Source organism: Falco rusticolus, chromosome 1 (assembly GCF_015220075.1).
Source record: "Falco rusticolus isolate bFalRus1 chromosome 1, bFalRus1.pri, whole genome shotgun sequence".
Lineage (NCBI taxonomy): Eukaryota > Metazoa > Chordata > Aves > Falconiformes > Falconidae > Falco > Falco rusticolus.
The window spans coordinates 61,300,035-61,320,870 of NC_051187.1; the positions used below are offsets into that span (position 1 = coordinate 61,300,035).

Consider the following 20,836-nt stretch of genomic DNA (forward strand, 5'->3'; position numbering starts at 1 on the left):
AGGCACACAGCTTTCCGATTATCCCCCTGTATTTCTTCATCTGTCAGTTCAGTAGTTTTCCAATGAAACACAGATCTCTTACAATTCATTTTCAGAAGACAAAGAAACCTAGTAGGGAGAAAAGCAGGCAAGATTTCTCTCCACCATGAAAAAGAAACATTACCACCTGACTATGATAGTCATACATTTGAGGGAAGTTACGTACTAGGGACAATTTTCTTCTACACAGTATGAAAATAGATAATTAACATATATGATTACTAAGAACACAATTATAAGCCTCTGGATAGAACCTGAGTTTTCAAGAATCCCATTCAAATCAGGGGGTAGGAGGGTCACAATCTGTTCTGATTATATCATATGTTATAGCTGCTCTCAATATGTTCAAGACAAGGAACAAGATTGCTACTAATACAACACAAGCTTTTTCATAAGCTTCAGAAGCCAGTTGTCTTGGAGCAAAAAAAAAAAAAAAAAAAAAAAATCAGTCTAACAATGCTGCTGGTTTGTGTTAAAACTGTTAAAGCACAGTTAAAGTTGCTTAAGATGTTTTGTTAACTCATGTACAGTGCCTAACACCTGATCAGTCATTGCCTTAAGATCAAGGGGTTAGCATCTATCTTGAATGAGAAAAAGCATAGGAAGATATTTATTTTATTAAAAACAAGCATATCATACAGTTACACTTAGTTTCTAGCTGCTCCTCACTTCATGTAATACCTGCTTGCAGACTACAAGGGAAGCCACTGCCACTTTGCAGAAGGGGGAAGCAAGATTGAGTATTAGAGCATCTCTGGCCCCTGATTCATATAACAAATTTCAGGAGGCCTATTGTCAAAAATACAGCATTCTCCTGAAAATTCACAGTGTGGACACCAAATTCATAAATACACTGGTGTCACAGAACAAAAGCCTGAGCTGCAGGTAGCACAAGTACTGTTGTACCCTCACAACAGGACCAAGGAGCTCAGCATCGACAGAAGAGCAGCACCTTCAATCTATACTCCTTCCCAAAGGTCAGCTCAGCATGCACCACCAGTTATTACCCATCATGTCACTAATTCACAAAATAAAGTTCAAGTTCCTGATGTAAGTGCTGATATGACAGTTTGAAGCAATCATTAGAACTTAATAATGGACAGGTATTAGGTTTTTTATTTTAAACATGTTTTAACACTTCATAACAGTGAGGAAAAAATTTTGTGATAACTTTACTCTTGTTAGTAATGCACACCTTGCAAGAGAGGGCAGGTCCTTCATTGCTCCAGACAGCAAAGAAGATAAGTCAGAAAAGACACTCAGTCACAGCTGAGTTCTTGCTGAAGGTTCCAGAGGGTAAACTGAAACTCCAGTAAGCACTGCACTTGACTCCTTTTCCAGCCTTAATTATACACAGCAAATACTCCGGAAAATTTGAAATTGTTCTCTAAATATACAAACACATGAGGAATCATAGACAGCACAATCAAGTGAGCTATATCAAAAGGCCTCGTACAACTTCTCCACCAACCTTCATTCAGCTTCTACTTCTTAAGGTCAAGAACCCAAGGTCTTGTTGAAGTTCATTCAATATGTGCTATGGAGTCACATGTTAATTTGTACCACAGTCCAGTACAAATGATAGCATCTAACTCTACTTGAACTCTGAGCTCCAGCTTGTTTTTCTTTAAATCATGGGAAGCCAGTGACTCTTGAATTGTAACATGGTACTTCACCTAGAAAAGCTGTCAGCTTGCAATGGGCGTTTAAGCAAGTGTTGCTTTTGGGGTGCATATTGTCAGTAGTGCCAAAGCTACCCTACTTAAGCAGTAATCACTGATGAAAAGTTGCCTCTTTACCTTAGTTTCTCTGGGCTATTTGGTCAAATATTGAAGATCCAGTCTCCGCTTCTGTAAAAGATTAGAAATGTGTGAATTGCAGCAGGAAGGACTGGAAACCTCCTGTGGAGGGTTGACCCTGTCTGGATGCCAGGTGCCCACCAAAGCTGCTCTGTTATTCCCCTCCACAGCTGCACAGAGAAGGGAGAACATAACAAAAGGCTTGTGGGTCAAGATAAGGACAGGGAAAGATAATTTCCTAATTGCTGTCACAGGCAAAACAGAACCAACTTGGAGAAAATAGTTTAATGTATTACCAATCAAGCCAGAGTAGGATAATGAGAAATAAAATCAAATCTTAAAAACAAACACACACACATACCTTTCCCCCACTGCTCCCTTCTTCCTGGGCTAAACTTTACACTCAATTTTCTCTGTCTTCTCCCTGTCAAGCAGCACAGGAGGACGGAAAATGGGGATTTTGGTCCATCACACATTGTCTCTGCCAAATCTCATCTTTATCCAGGTGGACAGCCTGCACCGTTAACCTCCATGGGCTGCAGGGGCACAGCCCCTGCTTCACCATGGTCTTCACCAGGGGCTGCAGGGGAATCTCTGCTCCAGTGCCTGGAGCATCTCCTGCTCCCCTCCTTCCTCACTGACCTGGGTGGCTGTCTGCAGGGCTGTTGCTCTCAGGTATTCCCACTTCCCTCTTCCACTGCAATTTGTTGTACAGGTTTCCCCCCGGCTTGTTCTTAAATATGTTATTGCAGAAGCCCTACCGCTATTGCTGATGGCCTTGGCCAGCAGCAGGTCTGACTTGGAGCTGGCTGGCATTGGCTATATCAGACACAGGGGAAGCTTCTAGCAGCTTCTCACAGAAGCCACCCCTATATTCCCCCTGCCCGCCGCCGCCAACGCCCCCCCCACACACACACACATTGTCACACAAACCAAATACACCTTCCATCTCTTAAAACAGCCTGTTGGGTAAGCCAAAGCCCAGTCAATTGCTCTAGTTATGAACCTGGTCCCTGCACCTTCTAGATGCTCCTGAACTGTTAACCACAGCACACGTGGTCTAGGCTTGCTGTTGCAAGTGAGGCTCAGAATACCTTTTAACTTGCCATATCTAAAATTCCCTACAGATAAAAGCAAATGCATTTCATTTCATCAGGAAGAAGATATCCTGACTTCTGCTTAAGTCAGATATTTTACCGCCATCAGTTTCAGCCAGCCTTCATTTTGTAAAACCACATGGATATTTGGGTTGACCATTGATCGATTAGAGTAAGAGTGTCAGTGCAATGACTTGCCAAACCATCGTTTACCTCAGGCAAACCTCCTAAGCCAAGGCTAACATCTCTTCTCACTTCACTGAGAAGTATATTGTGCAATTACCACTAGCTCTGTAATTTCTCTCAAGTTGAAGTATACAGTTTGGGGAAAACTCATGAGCATTTTCACAATCTGAGATGAAAGTTATTGAATATTTTTGCCTGAAGCCAGACTACAAAGTGCTATAGAAGCAAGAGAAAAATCAGAAGCTTGACAGGAAAAAATACTTGCAAGTAGTTCTTTTATAAAGAACCTTGAATATCACAGACACCATGATAGCAACTTCTGTTTTTCTTGGCCACAAAGCGAGGAACCCAATACCACCCCAATACTCACCCCACTTCCACAAATTAGTGAACACACCTGTCATATGTAAACATATACACCAACCTCAATCTACTACTGCTTAACTACCTGCTCTCTAAAGTTACCCCATGTGACTTTGGTCCCTTGATGGACAGTTAAATGTAATATAAGCAGATAAAATAAAGCCAAACATTGCATTAAACTGGAAAGCAGGACTTCAGTTGAAGGAAGTTATTCTGATACCCATACGCCAAGTGGATGTGTCAAGTTTGCTTGGCAAATATCACTTGATGATTTTTTTTGTTGTTGTTACTGGGCATCTAAGACTGAAATCATACTCCTTTCTCATACCTTTTATAGGCCTAGGTCTAAATAGAAAAGATTGAGTTAGGTGGGCATTTGCTACAGGACTCAGACTTCACACTCAGACTATGAGGTGTTTCTCAGGGTCTGTGCCATGTCTGATTTGATGAGCTAACTCCCAAATCAGTATTCCTTAGTTTGGTTTAAGAGATACAAGTTAGACCTTAACAGCATGCTACAGGAATTTAATGCTTTTTATTTTAAAAAAAAATTATTTGTCTGTTGACAGACCAGATCTATACTATCAGATAAGCACTAGTATGAAGAAGAAAAAAATCTGCAGCCCCTAGGACCAATACAAAATGGTGAGACCATAAAAATCAGCTGCCCATTACAGCTCTATGGTAAAGGAATATTAATCATTTTTTTCATTAGAGTAGTTCTATAAATTAGTGTCTGAAATAATCCTTTTGTAATGAAGACTGCAAAAACATTACCAACAAGGAAAGTCAAATTGCCAAAGTAAAACTAAGGCATGAACTTTAGTTTCTTGAACATGTGAACGGGTTGGGCTTTCCAGCATGAACAAGCACTTCCAGTGAAGTGAAGATTTCCTCAGATGCCTTATGTTACATGGCTAAAGACACCAAAAAAAAGAGAAGATCACTTCTGAGCAGTCTTACATAGCTCCCATATGTTGCCTTTTTAAATCCTTCACGTACACTCATACTTGTCTTTTGCAAGCTTCAGAGATATTTCCACTTAAAAGTCTTAATTTCTACTTTAAAATCAACAGATCAGGAGATGATAACTTTTCAAAAGCATGTGGAAGTTCTTTCTGTGCCCATCACTCCCATTTAACATGAACACGTACAGTTAAGCAGAAAAAGTTCATCCCTATTGCAGTACAACTCCCGTACATCCTATTGCACCATGGGTTGGACAAGCAGATTCATAAACCCCACATTTGGCCAAGAATTTTTTTTTTCCCTGCTGGGGAACTATGGGCCCCATCCTTCTTATGCGCCTCACCCTCCCCACCCAGTGGTGTATAATTCATGAAGCAGTTTAAAGCACTTACCAATTATTGTTGATACGTCACAGGTCCTTAGGGATCCTAAGCAAGGAAGTACCTTATCACAAGATGGAGAACTTGACGTATGCTGACTGGTTAAAAATAGAATAAAATGAAGCGGAAGGGTTAAGCATTATTGAACAGGCTCCAGAACCAGCACACTAGTAGCAAAAGGAAAGCCCTTCAGTTCTGTGCATCTGTATCGGTGAGAAACTGTTTGCACTCTTCTGTGTAGCAAAGACCATATATGAAGTCCAGGTGACAGCCCCTGGTTTACATATCATAAAACCCAGGAAAGTGAAAGTTAGCATACAGACTATTAGGGCTTTCAGTGGTCCTTTCAGGCTTATAAGTAGGACCAGGACAGCACCTTAAGACTCCTTGGTTCTGCACTGAAACACCAACTCACAAACAGTATATGACTGAACTCTCTAGGTCATATCACAATGTGATCAACAGACTGAATCACTGCTCTGTCAGTTTACTGGAGCAAAAATATACATCACGTAAACTAATTACATCAAGTGTTGCTGACTGCCAGACCATGTTTCTTCTGCACTCACTGTAGAACCAAGCCTATTTTCTGTAGTTTGTTGCATATGCTTAGTTTTATGCACTTGAAGCAGCCACAAACACGTCAGCAAAATTACCCACGTGAAGTTCAGCACCTGCTTAAGCAAAAAAACCAAAGCTTGATCAATATATTAGCAGCTGTGCTTAAAACGCTTGAACTGGCATATAGCTTTCACCTGTACCCAGCAGCCAAAGCTTAAACCCAGCTTAGAAAATCAGGTTTTGGATTACCTAAGGAAAACCTGATGTTTTAACCAATTCTAATTACCTTTCTGAAACAGCAGTTATCACAAGGAACCCCAGTAACCACCCTCTTCCCCCTCTCCAATCTCCCAGGGAAAGAAGTCTGCTACTTAACAAAAGATATGTATACAGGGTAAAGAGTGGCTCAGGAAGAAAAAGCTATAATACTATTTCTCAGGGATAAACTGAGAAGAAAGAAAAGTTCCCTACTGCTTACTAGAGAAAGAAAAGATCTTTATCTCCCCAACCTGAGATTATTCTCCACACAACATGCTTTACTAACAGAACTCACCTACACTGCTGAGAAGCCCCAAACTACTCATTAAAAAAAGCTGCTTATGGAAAAGGCACAGTTATTTAGTTGACAACAAAAGAAACCAAAGGGCTTAGCAACATGACCACTACCAACCAGAGACCTCCTGTAAAGCTCTCCATACTGCCTAAAACCAACGGTGAGGTACCACCCACAACTCTTAAGCATCTCTGTAGGCTTTTAGACACCTAGCTCGCTGCTCGCTGCTCCCTAGCCCCTTTTGTTAATTAAACAAAACAACTCTTGAGTTAAAACTCCATCACCTTTCCAGAATTAAGCTACAGCCTACCCCTCCCAACCCCATTATCATGCAAACTCTCTCATACAAGCAAAAATCCTTCCACATGCAGACTTTATGGTAATTGTGCCTAACACCTGCTTGGTCACATGTGGGGGAAGGGCTCAGATTGCTTGGGTGCATAATGGTGGCTCTTGTTTGCTCCTTACGAGAGAGTTGTAGAGTAGAAGGTGTTTTGTTGCTAATTTTGTGTTAAATGGTGGGGTAGGTTGTGTTCATTAGCTTTTTTAATATATTGAAGAAATTTTTTCTTTTTTTAAAGTCTTTGACTTTTGTCTTATTCAATTCACTAGCAATTTTGGGTTTTGATTTTATTCTTTTAATTTTGTTTATTTTGTGTTAGTTCACAATACAGAAGACTGAAGCTGTTCTGTATTTCTTGTGGAAAAGGTATTGTAGGCGAATAGCTCATCCAGTGTTGTGGTTTGATGAATACGTTCCAAAGATATGTTGTGTTATTAACTGATATCAGGCTTCAGTTATAGAGGAAAAGAGGCTACTTTTAATCATGACTTATAATATCTTCGATATTTCTAGCTGTTTTGCTTACCTTTTTCTAACTCCTTACTTATGCCTGCAAGAGGCTTACAGAACTGATAAATGGCTTGTTAACCATTTATAAAGTGAAATGTTTTCCAGAGGACTGAATTTATGTGTTTGCTTAAAATAAAAGTAATAACTGACTAAACTTGTTCTCAAAATTAGTCTCTGAAATACTTCAGTTCCTACAATATTTCCCTTCATAATTCTAGTTTCCTAGTTGAAAATATTATAAAAGGTGTTAATTGAGGCTTCAATGAAGGCTGATACTTTCCAATGCTGAGAAATTTATGGACAGGAAAAAGATTCTAAAACTTGGGTTTATCTGGCACTATGGAAGGAGATTTTTCTGACTGTAGGCAATGCTATGTTTAAAACCATAATTTTATTAATTTTCTTGAAGGTTTTAAATTTCTTTAGCCTAGATGCTGGTCTTAATAGTAATTGAAATGGCTCATAAGGGTTAATGATAATTAACTGGGGAAAATTTTAGTACTATTTGAACCTTCTGAAAGGATCAGTTTGAGCATCTCCAGATCTACATGGGCAAGCTGTAGACAACAATTTGGTACAAAGTCAGGTTTTTTTTAATTACATTTGTTGTTTAAAAAAGTACTGGAGGAGGTTTAAGTTCAGGTAATAGTGTCCTGCTCTATAACCTCCTTGCTATATACACGTTGCTTAATTTCTAGTTTGACCAGAATAATAGGATAAAAAAAAAGCTTTCAGCAGCTAGTAATACATGTGGTTTCTTAGTTACAGTATCTCTGGTTCTTTTATGTTTTAAACATTAAACAGCATTCTTTTGGAATGTGAAAGTGAGAAGGATTGAAACTATTGGGCAGATCTTGGTTGACTCTCTTCTGCTTGAATGAGAATCCCACTTCTGGTAGCCTAAAAATGATGATGCTTTGCCAAATGTTGTATCTCTAACCTGGCGTGTCAGTGCAATGTGATTTCCAGTTTGCTGGCAGCCTGTCTTGCTCAGAGTAGTTGTAAACAGTGATGCTGGTATTTTTATTGGCTAATTTTACAAGCTGGCATCTGCTGTCAGCAGCTTCATGTAAACACACTCCTGCCACAGCATCTGTTCTGTGGCGTATTCCCCTTACCCTAACACTTGCATGGAGCTGGGGAGGGAGTGATAAAGCTCTGTTCTGGAAACAGGTATGTGTTGAAAAATGGGAGCTGAACAAAGAGCTCAGACCTTCTCTTGGGACTAAATTTCTGGAAATTGACTACTTGAGCCAGGTCAGGGATAGTGTTTTCTAAATGGCTTTGAAGCCTCCACTTAAGAGTCCAACCCTGTTTAGTGTGTGAGCAAGTACGCTCTTTGTTAACATGGAGTCAGGAAACGTGACAGTGATCAGAACAGTGGACTTCTGAATAGAATGGAAGATGATTTTTTGTAGAGGAATGAAGGCAGGTTAATTAACATTGACAATATACAGCTGTGGGCTGGCTTCAGGGGTGTCGGGTTGGCTGATGTAGATAAGGTGCAGCTGTGGCTGGTTCTGTTAAGGTGTTGGGCAGCCAATGAAGAGGGAGCAGCTGAGGAAGAGAGAGGAGGAAGAAGCAGAGAGAAAGGAATGAGTGTTGGTCCTGGAAGAGGAGAGACTACGAGAGGGTAGCAGAGGGACCGGCATGAAGAGCTTGCTGGTATGTGATGGTAAAAGTCCTTGTTGCAGCCGGCTAGTTTGGAAAGTGCTGTGACAATTTTTTTTTTTTTGTGGACAGCTGAGATGGCAAGACTGAGGTGCTAGCCAAATGCAGTTAAGCTAAGATTGATCTTGTGGAACCCAGGTATAACCTGGGTACGGGTATCAGGAGAGAACGCATCCCAGTCAAAGCAGGGACTGCTGTGCAAGGAGCCAGGTATATACATGGAGACAAACCTTTGGAGAAGGTAAGAAGTAACTGTGATATGCAGTTTTCCAATGGATTATTAATCTATTTACGTATATTTTAAGACCAGAGCAAATCAGTGGTGATGACACAGGAAGTCTGGCTTGTCTTGGTGTCAGGACAAAGAAAGAATGGACCTAAGTAAAAACTGAATAATTGGATTCAATATAGTATGTTATGACATATTACCATGTTTAAGTGACCTCATCCATCTCCCACTGCTTCTAGTGTAAACATAGCTGCTTTGAGCATGTATTTTTTTTTTCTGTGCTTGTCGCTACTAGCTTCCCTTCCAGCAGAGCACTGAGAGCTGATTCATATATGGATGGTACAGAAAGCAATGACAGAAGTTGGCCTTGTAGTTTCATTGGGAGGTGTTGATGTTTTTTGGCTTTTGAAGTTCACATAAGGTCTTGGATCAGTCCTAGGAAAAAGGTCAGTTGCAGAGTGGAGAGTGTTGTATTGTTTTTTAAACTTGGCCTAGGAAGTAGGAGTCTTTTTCTCCAATGTTCAACAGTGCCCAAGTGAGATCTTATGGCTGGTGTAGCTCTCCTGTCAATTTTTTCTAGTCAGTAAGTTTTTCTGCCCCCAGTGTTTGTGGGGGATGACACCCAAATACTGAGAAAGCAGCTACTAATCTAAAAACAAACTAAGCTTGCTCTGTTCTCCTGGAGGTGTGTGCATACCTTCAGCAGCTTCTTTTCCATGGATGCTGATGCGATGTGAATGTGCTCCCACCTTCCAGATTAAAGGCAAACACTAAACTCGGAACAGGTACCTGATGTGAAGGTGCCCAGGTCCTAGGGCAGTGGTTGTGAAGAAAGTTAGTGGGACAGAGTTTGCTGCAAACAAAATTGGGAGAGCTTGGTATGGAGGAAATTAATTCACAACACCCACCAGCAACAAAGCAGCAGAGAGCAGAAGCAGCTGCTACCCTGTGCAATGATCGGCACCTTTGCTTGTGCTGGCCAGGGGATAATGCTTGGTGCAAATCCCGGTGTCTCTACTAGATGCTTATCTGCAGCTCTGAGGTGCTCGTGTTTTCCTGTACAATCGCTTTTGGCTAGATGACTTGTCCAGAAGGGAGGGACTGTAGATTTTAAGCTTCCCTTGAAGCACAGAGAAAGTTTATTTAGCGTTCAAACGTTTGGTGTGGAATAGTCCTACCTAAATTGTTTGAGAAAGATGAAACATGTAAATGACTGGTCAACTAGTTAGGTTAGCAAGACAGACAGGTGGATTTTCACCTCCTCTTGACTGGACTCTTCCTTCCCCTGTAAATGTTGGTTTTATCTCTCTTTTTTTTTTTTTTTTTTTTCTCCTGTGGGCAGCGTCATGGTTGTCACTTGAAATACGACAAGTTAGCTTGTCATATTAAAACACAACTTGCTTGTTAGTGTTTAAGTGGTTTCGAGCATGTGCAAAACCATGTGTAGCCCCACAAAAATATGATGTTATATTTTAATTTAATGCTACATTGAGATGTGAGAGGTATCTGGATACTATGAATATGAAATGGGAGTGAAAATACTGATTCTTGGTTTAATTTACTTAAATACGGTGATTGCAGAGGACAATCTATGCCTAAGATAGGATATGTTTTGAGATGGTTGTTGGTCAATGCATTATCCATATCCATGACAAGAACTAGTCACTGAACAAGAGCCATACTAAGGGTGAATTTTCAGTAAATCTTTATGTAAATGGCCTGATAATGATTTCTGTTCACTTTGCTTATTTTATTATTCACTTCTCTATGTAGCTTCACTGTCCAAAGGAGTTATGCAATCAGTGCATCTGTAATGTTTTTATTAAAGTTTAAATGTTTATACCAGGCTCAGTATTTCCTGAAGTAAATGTCTTTGGGTGACTGTTGCACTCTGGGTAAAATGTCTATTATGTGCCCTAGACCAGAGACCCATTATAAATTCACGTTATGAAGTATTCTGCTCTAGGCTATAGCTGTAATCTGATTGCCACTCCTTTCTTGACTTGCTGTGCATGTGCCCCCATCTCCTTCACCTCCTGATTGAATGAAATTGTAATCACCTACTTCTCTGTTTAGCTGGGGGTGGAATTAAAGGCAGAAAACAGAGACAGCCAGAAGTGTCTGTGAGTGCAGACATGGGAAGGCAGAACTTACCAAAAGGTGAACTGAGTGGAGGTTGAGCAAAGGTGCCACGGCCCAGAAGATCTTACAAGCGACAGAAAGGGGCATGAAGCTGAGAGCAAGAAGGAGAAGCTATAAAAGGAGAAATAACAGGTAACAAGCCACCAGTTCTCATTTACAGCCATGTCATGATGCACGGTGTGTTTACACCCCAGTACTGTCCAGTGCGCTAGTAATACCTCAGTGGAATCTTTGAGAAATACAAACAGACCATCTGAGCATGCAGAGATGATGTTAGAAAAGCCAGCATCCAGCTGGAATTGGATCTGGCAAGGGATGTCAAAAGTAATGAGAAGGTCTTCTATGAGGAGGTGGGTGACAAGTAGGCATGGCCAAGGGTTAAGTTAAAAGGCAGCCCTGCTTGAAAGAGAAGGCAAAGGGTGTCTGGCAAGGGAATGGGCAGACTCGTAAGAACAGGCAGGTGAAGTAAGGCACACCAATGGCTGCAAGCATTGGATTTGGCTTGTCTGGTTCCCAGGACTACTGCTTATACCACACTGCCAATGAACAGCAATGTGAAAATGCTACTGTGATAGTGATGGTGCAAGAGCCAGGCTGGATGGTAACTCCCTTCAGCCTCACGTCAGGTGTCATGCTGAGCCTTTGAAGCACATCTTTAACAGGACTTAACTTGCACTTATTTGGGACCCTTCACTGAGCACTGAGTAAAGGGATAATCTCAACAGAAAAATAGTTTCCTCAGGATCACTCAGGATGTCTGTTGAAAGCAAAACTTAACGCACCTAAGTCTTGCAGCTTGATTGCAGTACCACCTAACTGCTTCAGCTCTTCTGCTATGGAAAGAACAGTTTTCCCTAGAAATGAGCAGAAGCCTGTCTGGAAGGCTTGCCTCTTTATGGTAGCTAGACCCTGAATTTGTGAAGTTTGTGTATAAAAGGCAGCTGCTGAATTCTTTGCTTTTTCTTTTAATTTTTCAAAATCTAGCACAGGTAAGCTCTTTTGAGTAGTTTTTTGTTTGTAACTCGTGGATGGGATAGGGGAAGAAACACTAAAATCTATGACTGACAGTGGGGAAACACATGGATTATATATCACTGGGCAATATTTGTGTCAGAATTTGTCACATGAGGCAGTCTGTCCCAGAAAGCTGGCCCTGATCCTGCCTTGTCACTCTGTTGTTTAAAAATTACTTAAAACGCATGCCAAAAAAATTTATACTTGCTGAAGCACTTTTCTGAGTAACACTAGAGTTTTGCAAGCTAAGTATTTCTGAGTTTGCAACACAAGGCCTACCTAAAGGCACAACTTGAACACTGCAACGGAAGGAGAGGAATAAATATGCTCCTGCATTTCAAAAACAGTTGCAATTAGCTGATGGAAAGGACTCAAAGACTATAGCTGTGATCCAGATGCCATCTCACAAGAACATAAATGAATGTGTTGGCAGCTGAAATTGCTAAGCATTTGTAAGTATTTGAGACACGAAATGACTGACAATGATGTGATTTATTTAGGAAATCATTAGGGGTAGGTTGAAATGGAGAAGTCTATATCAAACAGCTCTGCCTGGAGGAGTGAGTTGAGACGAAATAGATTTGCTTTCCTCAAACAAAAGGAGAATAGACACGGTTTGCTTTGGTGTGGAATACAAGGCAGTAGCTCGAGTTAAGGAAACTAGTCTATCTATAATCAACAAAATTCGGGGTAGACATCCAGACTGCCCTTTAGAAATTAAAGAAGGCACCACTGACCTTATGAAACATAGTTCAGAAAGGAACTGAGGTCTGGACAGTACTGTGTGCAGGAGATTAATGTACTTCACTGTTAAATCATATCCTAATATAGTGATTTTCATCATTATATCCATTATTGTGTTTGTACCTTGAAAGAATGTGCATTTAATGAGGGAAGTCCTGAATGTGAACCCTTGCACTACAGTAATGTCCACATTTGCTGGCGTAGATCTTGATCCAAAATGACATGCTGGAAAAGGAAAAGTGAGAATGAAAAGCAAACGGATGCTCTAATAGCTTTTGAGTTTGATTCGGGTCTGCCACACACCTTCTGTGTGACCTTGAGCAAGTTACTCAAAGGCCAGGTTTTCACAAAGCACTTGACATGCATATGTACTCAAGTCACTTGCCGAGCTTGTGCAGGGTCTGCTAAAGCTCATGGCTGAATTTCTTGAGGAAATAAACCAGTTCCTCTTAATATCTGCTGATTTTTATTCTAATACAAGAACAAGATTATTTCATTAATATTTTAAGAATATTGTCCCTGATCTACAGGAGCCATAACGAATTCAGTAAGTTTTATCTGGATCTTTAACATCTCTGCTTCTGTCAATCTGTGCAGGAGCTGTAAAGCTCCCCTTCCTCACAAGGGTGGGCTGGAAAGACTGATCCAAGAGTGTGAGGTGCTGAGCTATTGCAGTTAGTGGGTTCATGTAAACAGTTTACTGTGAGAAATGTGGAAGCAAGTCCGCTATTAAATTTATACAGGGCTAGCAATGTAATCAAATTAGCCTTTGCACTTTCTCCTGTGCTCCACTTTCTGCATTAGAAAATCTCCATAAATCTCTGCAAAGCCATTTCATTTGTTCCCTTTAATGCTCTCTGCTGTGATGCAAAGAATCACCTCAATTCTTACAAAGTAGCGAGTGGGCTGCAAGTACTGCCAGCTTTATCTGCTGCTATTCTGGTGCTCGCCAGTGTGTACTTCCATGTCTGAAGTGGGTTATTTTGCTCATCAGTCTAATCCAGATTGGCACTTGAAGTGGTACGGGTTGAGCCCTCTGGGCTAGGGACCACTCCTTTGCTTGCAGATGGACAGTGGGGTTTTAACACCTGGGATCTGGCTCCATGGGGTCACTACAGGGCAGCGAGAGAGAGAGAAGCAGTGACACAGCACTTGCAAATGGGAGAGCATGCTGCCAGGTCAGGGACCTTTGGAAGAAGTGTTAACAGGACCAAGGGCTGGTAGCAAAGTGCTCCAAAATGTCAGGCTGAAATGGCACGCTTTTCTCTAAGCCTTTTCTGACTGCTACAAATATTCATGCTTTACCCGTGGATTTTCACCACTTTGGATCTAGTTTCAGGGTGTAATGGAAGTGAGCAGATTTTCCCCAGTGCACAGTTGCCGGTAGCTCCTGTGTTTTGTGGGGGTGGCAAAAGACAAATCGGTGCTGAGACCATACAGGTGGCTGGGTTGTGAACTTGCACAGGCAACGCTTTATTTACCGCTTGCTCATTTTTCTTCGTGCTAATACTGGTTCATTGGTTAACGTCTTTCTCCACACTGAAGTATGAAGATTTCAGCAGTGACTGAGGACCACAATCACTGATATACCTCGTCTGGCCAAGTGGTGGCCCACCTGCACCTGATGTTTAACTCTCCTGTCCCCGCTGGCTCTTGGTAGAGATTTTTCTGTTGTCTGCTGGGGCTCTGACTACTGTTTTCTGTAGTCCTACGCAGGCGACACTGAACACAATCATTTTGTGTTAAAATTGTAGTTGCATTCATGGTACAATTCCAAATATATCTACTATGCAAAGCTGCTTAGCTGCTCCCAGGTTGCTTTTGCTTTTAATATGCATTTACTTTTTGAACAGAAGGTAATTCTTCTGTTTCAAAGGGCTTGTGGGGGGAAAAACCAAAAAAAAATCACTAAATTTCATGAGGATATTCCTTAAAGGTGTCACCTTTGACCCTTTTGAAAGAAAAGGACTTTTCAAAGGAAAATGGAAATGCTTATATGCATAACTAATTAAACTGTTGCATTACAATGGGGCTTCTATTAATGCAATGAAGGCATGGCTTTAGTGGGAATGTTTACACTTAAATTTAAAACTATGAAACTGAGTCTTTTCACAGATGGTGGCCCTATTGAATATGGAGATGCAATAAGTATTACGCCCTTACGCTTCAGTAAAGGGTAATGATACAGGGAATGGATTTGGTTGGCTGTTTTTTGTTCCCCCAAAAATCTGAAGGATGGACTCATTTATTGTCCAAATGTATCCTGTTGGTGATAGGGTAAGCAGCACGCTAATGAAATGAATTGGCAATGCAGAACTAAAAGCTAGTCAGAACAGAAATTATATGAAGGGAACTACATACACGGGAGAGAAATTAAATTAAACTTGGAAAAATAAGCTTTGAGATACTGCATCTGAAATCCAGTAACTCAAAAGATGTCTGGTTTAATAAATAGTTTAAAATATTTGCTGACAGCAACTTAGATGTAAAGTGGCAAGTTACACAGCACAAAGCTGTCGTTTCAGTTTCAGACCCTACATGCAAAAGCATTTTAGAGATAGTTGTTTGTTATGGCTTTAGTATGATTACACTTCTGGGCAAACTGTTATGAGGGAGATGTTGGGGAAACTGGAAGGAATTTGGAGTGTAACAGCATTACTAACACTGTAGGAATGACTCATGAGAAAGATATAAAGGATGAAATGCAGATCTTAACTGGGCGATGATTAAGAAGGAATACTGTTTGCATAGGTGAAAAGGCATAAATGTAAGGGGAATAAATGAATTAATGATGTGCAAGAAGAAACATTTGAAAGTAACACAAAATACAGGCTGTATATGGGGAGAAATGGCATGAGCCTGAGACGATTCCGGTTCCTGAATAGTTTGCGACACACACCTTATGACTCTTACAGTGAATTTACCCAGGAACAATAAAAGATACACTCTTTGGTGGAAGATAGGAAGGCATCCCATCAGATTGTTCAGCTTCTCTCTGATTACCCATCAAGGCTACCAGGAATGCTGCAGCACTTTGCTAAAATTTCTGTCCTCTCTTTAGGAGCTCCCTGGGTGCACTGATGAAGCAAAGGGTGGGAGAGAATCACTTTCCGCGTATTACTAATAATATTGGTGGTAAAACCAGAAGGAGAATTAAAGACTGAGCCTCCACCAAATAGGATCCACTAGACTGTGCATAAGGTTCCAGTACCCTCCATCTGGGGATAAGGCAATAACCCTTTTATAAGGTTGTATTGAGGTTTTTGTTAGTACTTTTGTTAGTCCTGAGAGATGAGATTGGGACACTTCCTGTGGCACAGACAGGGTGGAGAACAAACTGAATGTCTTGGAATAAGATCTGGTTTCCTGCAGGAAAAAAGGCAGCCAGGATAAAACCTACAGCACAGTGGCTATTCCTAAACAGTTTATGAATCATGTGAAGCTCATCTCTGTGTTTCCTAGAAAATGAAGATGTCACTAACATGTCATCTGAAATGCCTTTAAATTATAAGTCTGGCAGTCCAAACAGCAGTTAGTGACTGTCAAATAGCAGCTGAAAATCGGGAGCAAACAAGTCTGACATGAGATTGTGATAAGAGACTTATCTAGCTACAGCAGTCTGGCCCCTCGGCCAGCGGAGGCTTGCATCCAGCTTGGCATTTTACTTGTTGTTTGCCACCTGATCTTTTTTCCTATGCTAGTAAGCACAAAACTGTGCTGTTTCTGGTGATGTTTTCCTGCATTGCCCTGTTTCTGGGTGGCAAAACTTGCCATCTATAGGAGCAGCGTTAAATGCCTAGAAATTAGAACACCACATGGTGCTACTCCCGTCCTAAATCTGATGCAGGGCTTGAGTTGGATACTCTCAGCTGTGATTTATCGCAGCTGAGGATCTAGCCATGCAGCTTTATGTGGGGGTGGTCTGATGGCAAACCATAGTGCCTTTTTCACTACAAACTAGCAGGGTATTTGAATAGTGAAAATCTGATGCACTGCTGTAAAGAGACACATGCTAATGCTTTTTATTTGGCTAGTGACTTTACTGATGTACCTTATGTTGTAAAGCAAAGCCCCTTCCTTGTCCTCCTGGTGGCAGTAAAAATGTTAAATAGCTTGAGGTAGAAAATCCTCTTGCAAAAGGAGGAAATGCTTTTGAAAATAATACGCATGCACAGCTCAGGAATGTGTCTATATTTTGGTGGTAGCTGAGGTCTGTATACGGTGCAAGCGCACAGAGAAAGACATTGTCCAGCTAATTATGAATAAAAAATGAGTAACAGTGGTGTAGAGAACTGTGTTATTGGCAGTCCACTGGTTGAAGACTACTCATCCTCTTAAAATTGGCTTTGAGGATTTTGTAACTTTTAATTGTAACTCGTTTGGAGCCCTGGTCCTGAGCCTTGTCCTCTGAAGAGACAGCCTTTTGCAGGTGCTCAACCTTCCATTCCTGCTTTTATAATATAAATGAACAGGCCAAAATCGTGGCAGTGGAGTGAAATGGAGGAAGCAGCACCAGGTGAGCAGGGTTTTGGTCAGACTTGGATTGCTGCTGGTGCACCTGCAAGGCTGGCTTTTGTCTTAATTGGCTTATCTGGAGGTAGGCTCCTCAGGAGAGGATCTGTTATAGGCGAGTAAACCTCCAGGAATTAATTTCTGATACACTTGGGATTTGGGGTTTTTTGTTCGCGGTTTTGGTTGGTGGGGGGTTTTTTTGTATGTGTGTGTGGTTTTTGTTGTTTGGAAGATGAAGTGGGTGAAAGCTAGTGAGGGGTGAAAACCCTCTGTGAAAACTTCTGTGAAACTAGGTATCAGAACTGGATTCAAAGGTGTGCTCTGGTGGTGACCTAAGGTAAAACACACCTGAGAACCATCGTTCTCTTGGCCCCGTTAGGCGGTTTCTGGCACCGATGCTTCCCTGGCCAGGGACGAGCCGCCTTCGTGCTCGCCCGCCCTGTGAAACCGCGGCTGCCCCGGCTGCGTGGGCTGGGAGCGGGGCGGCGAGGGGGGGGGGTCGGGACCGCGACCGGTGGCGGCTGCGGGGAGCACTGGGGCTGCCCACCCCCTGCGGGCTCCTCGGGCCTGGGGGGGGGTCCCGCTGAGCGGCCATTTTAGGTGCGGTCCCCGCTGCGCCCCGGGGTGCCCGGAGGGGCGGCGGACGCCGCTCCCCGCACGGGATGGCGGCGGCAGCGGCGACGACGGCGGCGGGTCCGCCCCGTCGGGGGCGTCTCCGCAGCGGCGCGGGGCCTCCTCCCCCATCCCCGCCCCCCGACTCCCCAGTCGCGTCGGCGGCTGGACGGGAGCGGAGCGGCGCCGCGCTGCTAGCCCGCCCCGTCCTGCGCCGACCCGAGCGGGCACCGCCGGGGGCAGCGGCCGCCCCATGCGCTGAGGGGCGGCGGGATGGGGCCGCGGGGCGCCGGCGGCTGGGCCGGCCGCGCCGGGGCGCCGGCTCCCGGTTGGACGTGCTTCCTGCCGCTGCTGCTGTGCGCTGCGCTCCGGAGTCTGCTGGCCAGCCCCGGCAGCGAGGGTGAGCGGGGACGGGGCGGCCGGGCCGTCGGGGCAGCGCCCGCCGAGGAGGGGGCCTGCCCGCGGGTGCGCTGCGCCGAGCTCGTCAGGCTGGGATTTGGAGCACTTTGAGGGAGGAGGAGGGGGGCTGCGCCGCGGGGAGGTGGGTTCCGCGCCGGAGGGAGCGGGTGACACTGGCCGGTGGGGCTGGGGGCGTCCCGGGGAAGGGGAGGCGGCGCTGCCTTGGGGCGCGGGCAGGCTCGCACGGGTGGGATTGCACAGATGCCCTGGCACGGGCGCGTTTTGCGGTGTTTGGGGTTTTTTTTGGGGGGGGGGGTGGTGGGGGTGGTGATGCTGCATAGGTACCTTTACGCTCGGACGTTTGGGTTGGCACGGCACGCTTCCCAGCGGTTTGCACCGGGAGAGGCGCGCGGGTGGGTTTGCGGGCTGTACCTGCCGGGCTGTGCGGGGGGCTTGCGGGATGCGCGCAGGCGGAGCGGGGCCGGGGCGGGCTGGAGCAGGCTCCCGGCGGGGAGCCCTGCAAGCGCTGACCGCAGTGCGCTTACTTCGTGGCTTAAAATACACACGTAAAAAGGAGGGGAAGCCGCGGAGGTGCCGCTATTTAACCCGCAACGCAGCGGAGCGCGGCCGCTGGGGACGGATTGTTGTGTAATATGTTTGATCGTGTGAGGCTAATAGCCAAAAACGTGTCCAGGTTGCTTGTCTAGCAGAGTACTTCCAGGTTTTCAAACTGGACTGTTTTTTTTTTTTTATTTGGTGTTTTTTGTTGTTTTGTTTTTGTTTGGTTTGTAGTTTTTTTGTGTGTGTTTTGTGGTTGTTTGTTTTTTTTTGTTGGTGGTGGTGGGTTTTTTTTATATATATATATATATACGTGCTGTGGGCACTGCTTGGGGCTTTTTCGTGTTGTTTGTGGATGCGCGGGCAGGCTGTACTGTGAAAGCATGGGTGGGGAAGTTCGGCATCCGAAGGGAATGCCGGCGGCTCGTAGCAGGCTGGCTTCGTGATGCACCATAATTATTTGTGAAACTCCTTTAGAGGGAGGAGGTATGCAGGGGCTGGGGAAGAAAAACCGTACCAGAATTTCAAAGATGTGGCCTGAGGTGACCAGCTAGCTTTAATTTATTTTGCAGAGTGAAAATAATGTGAGTAGCAGTTTTCTGTTCTTTTCTTTTTTTGTTGTTTGTTTTGTTGTTTAAAGTGCAGAGAAAGGGGAAAATGCAGTTCCTCTGTGTGTGAAGATATCGGATGTTTGGGAGGTGCATTGGTTTGGGGGATGATGGCAATGGCTTTGGCTTTGCCTTGGTTAGGTAACGGTGGGCCCAATCCTTCAGCTCCCACGCGATTTCGGGTGGTTTCACCCTTGGGAGCGGTGCTGGGGAGGTGGCATGGTGCCTTCGAGGGGCTGTCCCTGTGCTCCCCCGCCCCTGGGGAGCCACGCCGTCCTGGCGCTGCGGTGCGGGGCCGGGAAGCCGGCAGGTGCTCCCAGCCCCGTCCCGGGCATCCTTGCCAGATCTTGGAAAATCTGGTGCCGGCGGAGCCAACGGGACTGTTCGCCGAGGGCAGAGGTGTCTCCGTGTGAACGGGAGCTGCAGCGTAGGGCTGTCGCACGGTGGGAAGCGGTGCGGGGGGGGGTTAATGAAGGTGCCTTAGCGAAGGGGCTCAGCGGTGCCGTCACGGGGAGGTTGCAGGGTGATGATGAGCAGCGTGAGCGCTCGCCTCGCCGTCTCTCTGCCCCTACTTCCCTGGCTGCTGCTGCTCTGTAATTTCTGTCTCTTCAGTAAATGCAAAGCTATAAAAGACTGCTGGTGGGAGGGGTCTGACCGTGGACCTGAACTTATTCAATAACCGCTGTCCTTTGCTGCTAGGAGATTTATTTGTAAACAAGCATTATTTGACAAGTGCTTCTCACAGCATGTCTCCTCTGCCAATTACTCCTGAGCAGCTCTGCTCCTGGGAACAGCTCACCCTGCGGTGTGTGAAGCCTAATGCATGAGAACCCTCAGATGCTGGAGCCCGCCTGCCTAGCCGTATGCTGCTGACACTTGTCACCGGGTTTGGTTTGAAAAGTTCAGTTTGGCTGCTTCTGGGCTCTGGTGAGAGAGATCCTCCCCTGGGGTTAGTTGTCATATTCAGCTGGTTAGGAACTTTTCTTCTGCTCAGAGGGAGGTAGCCATCTTAGACCTGAGAATAATATTTTCAGAAGTTGCTGGTGTTGGTTTTTCTGGGTTTTGTTCTTTATTATCTTTCATCTCACCACAGTTAAACTACTAGCTGATACCCTGTGCTGTGTAGGTAGGTAACGTATGTAGTTGCATAGAGAATGACAAATTCGCGTAGTTATGATTTTTCTTTAACCCTGCATCATATTTTTTTTGTTTCTGTAAATCTTTGTCATACACAGTGAGTTCGTAGGATAAGATATATGCAGTTAAGAACTCACAACGCCTGACTTTCTGTTTTACCCTCTAGTGGAGGGACACGTAGGGGGAAAATGCTTTAAAAATCTAGGTTAAGATTTGGAAGAAAAAAAAAAATAAATTCAGTGTTTGGTCTCCTTAGCATGGAAATAGGTTTTTGCAAGGGCAGCTGAGTTTCAGAAGCTCCTGCCATTTTTATGGGGAAGTATCAAGTGCCCAGTATGTATCATAAACCTGGTCACCTTCATAGATACCTCCAGTTATGTACTGAAGGATATACATCAGGAGAACAGAAT

General features: G+C 43.9%; 1 protein-coding gene across 10 annotated transcripts in view; it reads left to right on the forward strand.

The window, feature by feature from the left end:
- Window positions 1-17,887: 17,887 nt before the first annotated feature.
- The window catches only part of EPHA5 (EPH receptor A5), a 211,508-nt gene continuing 208,559 nt past the window's right edge, over window positions 17,888-20,836 (forward strand). For all 10 annotated transcript variants that reach the window (XM_037381647.1, XM_037381678.1, XM_037381655.1 and 7 more), the window contains exon 1: window positions 17,888-18,124. In XM_037381647.1, coding sequence (XP_037237544.1) covers window positions 17,998-18,124 — 127 coding nt within the window. In that variant the 5' untranslated portion in view covers window positions 17,888-17,997. The remainder of the gene's footprint in view (window positions 18,125-20,836) is intronic.